The sequence below is a fragment of the Cyprinodon variegatus genome, unplaced genomic scaffold (genome assembly GCF_000732505.1).
Source record: "Cyprinodon variegatus isolate N-32 unplaced genomic scaffold, C_variegatus-1.0 Scaffold30, whole genome shotgun sequence".
Taxonomy (NCBI): domain Eukaryota; kingdom Metazoa; phylum Chordata; class Actinopteri; order Cyprinodontiformes; family Cyprinodontidae; genus Cyprinodon; species Cyprinodon variegatus.
The window spans coordinates 900,398-906,792 of NW_015150483.1; the positions used below are offsets into that span (position 1 = coordinate 900,398).

Genomic DNA, 6,395 nt, shown 5'->3' on the forward strand with positions numbered 1-6,395 from the left:
ATATATATATATATATATATATATATATATATATATCATCTTCAGTCAGTATGCATCACCTTAAGCTATAAAAAGACTGGAAGCATTAAGGGGTAATGCTTTCTTTTACAGTAAATCTATAACCATTTAATAACATAGTAATAACATAGCAAGTTACCCTATATTAGTAGGTTAAAAAGAAAAACTTTATGGAGATTCTGTAAAAGTTTAAAAAACAATCCACTGGACTTGGTTTCCAAGAATTGAAGATGTTTCGCCTCCCCTCCAGGAAGCTTTCTCAATTCAAATGTCTGAATCCGCAGTGAGTTTCAGTCTTTATGGAGAATTTTGTGCTGTACTTTAAATTCCAGGCAGACAAGGTAAAGTCAGACTTCTTAAATGTCAAACCTTTATTACCAGGTAATGCAGTCATTTCACTGACAGAAATAAGTTAATGTGTTATTATCCAGTAATATGCAGTTTATTACTTGACATAAGAGAAAACCAAACTTAGAAGATGGCAAGTCAATCTTCTTAACTAAACTCTTATTTAGCCTATATGTAACTTCAGCGTTATAATGCTTTATTTGCCTGATCATAAGTTACAATTTACTTTGTAAGCCATTGGTAGGTGGCGGCCAAAAAAAGAAACTGTTATGTGGTAACCTGATGGTAATTACCCAGCAAAAGTCTCCATAGTAATGATACATGCAGGTAATTACTTTGAAATTATAAACCTCAATTTGGGGTAATTACCAAATAAAGTTTTCTTGTTACCTAGTAATATAGTGTAACTACCCCATTATTACATGGTTATTGATGTACTGTAAAAGAAAGTGTTACCCATTAAGGTCCATGGCAGAGTAAGGGGTGGGCTGTTGGACTAACTAGCTTAACCAGTAAGTCACTTAATTAAATTAAAAAAAAAACCACATAAGGTGATCCCCAATCAGATCAATTGCCTTTGTGAGGCAGCGACCGACAAGGAGTTGATGTCTTGCCTTAGTCCCAGGGCTGCACAGCATTCGGCTCAGGTTGAATAAAATGTCAATCACAGAAAGAAAGTTAATTTTACCTTTTTGCATAAGAGCTCCATGTTTAACGTTGTATCACGAAATAATTACATTTTGGCAGCATCTGCTTCACAAGGTTGATAACTAATTCATGAAATTAGGTATCTAAAGAAACGGCATGCCGCAACAGACAGAATACTGTATTATTGCACGGCGGTCTCGCCTCTGTCAGTCTGCCCCAGGGTGGCTTTTGCTTTATTGTAGCTTGCCATCATCAGCCTGGGAATGTGAATGTAAAACTGAACGACGTGTCAAACAATTTGGTGTCCTTGGACTAGATAGAAGGTTTTATTAGTACAGGACATTTACCATTTAGCAGACAACATCAGCACCAGGCACCAAAGCCTCCATTCTGACTTTAATTAATGCATCATTTAATTCTGCTCAGGTTTAACCAAGTTTAAGGAGATGATTAATCTGTTCTTTAATGATAATGTGTTTCAGTAAAACAACTGAACTGATGCATAAGGTGTACCTTCATTAATAAACCAATAAAGCTAAAGTAAATTGTATTCTAATGTGATGATCTTTAGTGCATGTTTAGTTTGTCACATTTTTATTAACACTATGTTGTTTTTTTTACTTATTTGGTTTTCGGTAAAATAAAGGTTACTGAAGTTTGAAAGTAAGTAATCAGTTTAGTAACCAAAAGTCATTTTATAATCTGAGCTTCATTAAAAGAACAGACTGTACACAAATCCTAATGAAGTGTTATTTTTTTTGTTAAGAGGATGTATTGACGAGGATAAAAGGCAGGTCGCCGTGGTCTTTGCCCTGACAAACAGGAGCAGCAGCAGAGGCAAAGCAGGATTTGTGGGGTTAATTTATCCACCTCTCATTAAGGAGCCATGACAAAGGCTAGAAGCTGACAAAGGTAGAGGTCAGGTCTGGTTCAGTGACCAGCTCTTGGCCTGTCAGCCCATCACAGCCACTGGTCTGAAGCCTCCCCACTGTTTCTCAGCCAGGAAAAACGTCTCCACTCTGAGAGCAGAGCCGAAGTGACACCAAGCAGTATAAAAAACCTGCAGAACTCATTCAGGAGGATCTGGACCAACTTCACAAGAAACATAGACATAATGGGAGTGATGTCACTTCTGTCGATGCATGTCAGTTTGATAAAAATAAAGCAACTAATAATCTCTGTGATGAAGAGGGTTCTATCGTGCTTGTTTCTGCCACCAACCACCTGCCTGATCCCACATGTGAAAATAGCTTCAGATTAAAACGTAGCAAATTTGATTCTGAGGCTGAACGATGACAATAACACCAGAATGAACTGCTCTACAATCTAATCTGCAGAGAAGAGAAGATTAGGGAGGAATTCCACAAGGAGATGGAGATGGGATTGGTCTTGGGGACATAAACCCTTCTCTACACCATCTTGTGTTGTGATTTATCTGCTCAGTTCAGTCAAAGCAACAGAATCTACAGCAACTAACACTCTGCGACATTCTGATTAGTGATTTTAATTTGATGCCTGCAGAGATAAGGCATCAAATGGTCAGATTGTCTTCAGTGTGAAATAATACATATTTTATTTGATAAATGATTAGATTTATATATTGAGTCAACTGCATTATTTATTGTACTGTAAAAATTTCTTAAATCTGGGATACATTTGAAATGTTGGGTTTTGTTCAGATCAAGAAACACTAAGTTTCCAATTTAAAGCTTACAAATAGTTTTGTGATTTACTATGTTTCTAAAGTGCTAAATATATATATAATTTACTTTTATTTTTTAAAGCCCTGGAACATAAAATATTTTTCAGAAGATTCCATTTTTATTTGTTAGAAATGCAATTGAACTTTCTGAAGAAAAAATTCAAAAACATAATTTTTGTATTAGTCAAATTAGATGATTTATTTACATAATTTATGACATATTAGTCATTTCTGTATTATTTTTTATCAGACACAATTAGACCCTTACTTGTGTTTAATTGTGTCATTCAGGGTTTTCAAGAACAAAAATATCACAATGCCGATATTTTGATACTCCTGCATCAAATATGATACACTTGATTTTAAAGGGTTAAAATCTTAAATTTCTTCTCAAGCCAACTCTGCCAACAATATTTAATAGATCTAAAATAGTTCTGCAACAAATAAAAAAATAATTCAAAAATATATAAAAGTGATTTGGATCCAAAGCAATTCATTCACACTCCTTGTAATATGATGAAAGTGCTTCTAATCTTTGTCTTCACTCACCCTGGTACTGCTGCGTGCTGCTGTTTCTTACAGATGAAAGGTGTCCGCTGTAGGATGGGTGAGACAAGGGTTCCTGCTGCTTCATATGTTCTCCCAGCCCATCTATACCCATCTTCTGGGGCCCAGTGGGCCCAGCAGGACTTAGCAAGGGGTCCTGGTCTTTATTGAAGCCCAGGATGACATCAATGCTGTGGACGCGGCCCCCGACAGCGGTGCCCCCGCCTTTCCCCATTTCGTGAAAGTTGCTGGGCGAGAGGCAGCTGTCGTCCACCATGCTCATGGTATCCAGAGATAAATGCATCCGAATGTTTGGGTCAGTCACCTGTATAGAGTGGTGAGCAGAGAGGTGAGGGTGAGGAACTGGGGGAGGTCACTGCCCAGCCAATATGTTTAGATGTACCTCTGTATGGATTTTGTTCCATCTGGAATGGGCTTAGACTCAAAACACACATAAGATTGGGACCCAAATGAGTTGACATAATATGACCCATATCTCTAAAGCCAGTTGGGCAATGTAGGTCAAGCTTAACTTAGTCTTATATAGATTTTGGGAAACTCAGTTCAAGATGTACAACTAAGTCAGAGTCAGAGACCATATGGGTCTGACCTTATAATCAAAGTTGTCCTTCGGGTATCTATAAAGGCAGTTAACTTACAGGAATATAGGTCCAATATGCAAACATTAGCTAAGAAAACTCTACTCTACATTTCTCTTTATATATTATTTTTAGGTTGAATTTATAACTTAGAAAAAATCTTCATAGGTCAAACCTTCTATAGATCTAATGCAAAGGGTTTTACACTAGATTTGTAATGCAGATATTAAAAAATTTTATGTTATGTTACAATAAATAACAAAAAACAAATTCCTAAAATTTGATAAATCAAAATCGTTTTCTCATAAATAAATATTTATGTCGCTTGCAAAGCATTTACAGTAATTTTGCAATGTATCCAACTGCGCTGAACTGCAGAGAGAGCATCCTAAGCTTACTTTATCGGCTGGCCTTCCACATTAGTTGTTTGGAGGGAAGGACAATCAGTTTAAACTGCTCTCACTGTGCAGATTAACCAATCCTCATTTGTTATTATCTATTCAAGCCACATGAACAAATTCAATAGTTTTTTTTATCATGGTAGTGCAATAAATGAAGCATGAGATGGGTATATAAACACTCAAAAAGATATAATGACATATTTTTGCCTATGGTTTTTCATGACTAATTCAGTATACGTGTAAATGAATGAATTATTGGCATATTTACATATTCACAAATATTTTTATTTATTTAATACATATTTGAATTTTGCTATAACAGTTTTTTTAATAAATGATTTTCATTAAGAGTATTTATTTGAGACTCGAGGTGTGCTTATTGATAGAAATACAGCATTGATGATAAATATTAAAGGATATTCCATCTAATAAACACCCAGGTTTTACATTTATTTTCACAAAGCCTAATAAATATGTTTGTTTCATATCAAAGGGAATTTTTTTTTAATCTTAAGAAAAATTTTTAATGTAATGTTTATCTTTATGTTTTTTTTTACACATCTTACATAGATGAGTAAAACTTTAAATACTATAAATGGAAAAGCATAATGTCTGTCATAAAAAAAACATAGTTCAAAATTAATGCATGTAAAAGGGAACCTTATTACTTTTGTTGAAATATTTGGTAAGTATACTGAAACCAGAAGTGCTTAGCATGTTTTAAACTTTTAAATTAGTCACCTGTTAACTTTGTGGCTGTGCCTACCTGTTGGAAGGAAAAACAAGGCTGAAGCTACCAATGCCAGAGGTCCACCTGCTCCTCTCAGACTCCAACTTCACTTTTCCCAAATCAGTTTTTTTTTGCTCCTCCTGTAGTTTCTCTCAGTCCAGCCTGTTAACTGATGTGCATTCCTCTATGTAATTCAGCCAATGTGCCATAAATGGTCCAGACAGGAACTCCTCAATAAAGGGCCAACCTATAGAATCAGCGTGTTCAGTGGCTGAGTTTAGCAGCATCGACTCCAGCTCGGAGAGCAGAGTGGGAGAGTAGTGAGACCGGGAGGGAGAGGTGGACAAAGCTGAGGAGGCGTAGGAGGTGAAACCAAAGGATTAGGACAGGCTTGTTTATTGCAATCCTTCCTCTTTAAGAGTGATTGGCAGCGGTTTTCTGCTCAACTAACTTCTGTCAATGTCCTTTAGAAAATTACACTAACACCAAGGCTAGCCTAATAAAAACCTTTCATTGATATAATCTTATTGTTTCAGAAAGAAAAATAATTATTAAGCTTTCACTAAGCACACCCACTCTTAGAAGGACTGAGCAAAAGAGGAAACAATGAGAAACATAGGATAAAAGGAAACAGTTACAAAGAAATAAACTCATATTATTCAAGCTTAAAACCTTAATTAGGATCATTTATAAAATAACTTGTCAGTAAACTTGGTTTATTGCTGCTCTAAAAAAAGAATTAAACTACACAGAAACAAGTGTGTCTATTAAGCTGTAAAAATAAAAGTTAGTCATAAAGTTATTTGAGAGTTGAAAATTCTTTGTTTGCAATTATTGGCAACCCAGATAAAGAGCAGTAAAAACCAACCTATCAATCCATCTTTTATTATAACAACAAAATTTTAAATTGTTTTAAAAAGTTTTGATTTATGCACATTTTTCAGTAAAATAAAAATCTAAATCAGCAATTATTTTAACAAATTGATCAACACATTTTGTTCAACAACAATATTTGTGAGATCATTATAACCAAAACTTTTTTTATTATTATTTCTGTCATTTCTTAACATTTTGTAAAGGTTTCCTGTTTGGCTGATGTTTAAACTGTTGACATGAAAAAGAGTTAGACCATCATTATTTAACTACTCCTCAAAATGAGAAAGACATGAGAACATGCCAATGAAGTGAATCATATAAGTTCATTTTTTTAGTAAAAGCATAAATTGACGTATTGTCAGAGTAATAATGAAAGACATTAGAATAACTGTGATGAGTTATGCTTAATAAGGACAAACCCTTATCTTGCCTCCAAACATGCAAAGACAGAAAGAACTATTATCAGTTATATTTGTATTTTATTTCATTAAAATACCAGATAATTTCCAATGATAATTCATTTCATC

The 6,395-nt window shown here is 34.6% G+C and overlaps 1 protein-coding gene across 3 annotated transcripts in view; it reads right to left on the reverse strand.

The window, feature by feature from the left end:
* Nucleotides 1-5,316, reverse strand: part of LOC107100597 (retinal homeobox protein Rx1-like) — a 10,170-nt gene extending 4,854 nt beyond the window's left edge. Inside the window, exons 1-2 of one of the 3 annotated variants that reach the window (XM_015399144.1) lie at nucleotides 5,029-5,316; nucleotides 3,266-3,587 (exon numbers count right to left, since the gene is read on the reverse strand). In XM_015399144.1, coding sequence (XP_015254630.1) covers nucleotides 3,266-3,566 — 301 coding nt within the window. In that variant the 5' untranslated portion in view covers nucleotides 3,567-3,587; nucleotides 5,029-5,316. Of the gene's footprint in view, nucleotides 1-3,265; nucleotides 3,588-5,003 lie in introns of all 3 variants that reach the window. The other 2 variants (XM_015399153.1, XM_015399161.1) reach the window with 2 other exon arrangements.
* Between the last annotated feature and the right edge of the window lie 1,079 nt (nucleotides 5,317-6,395).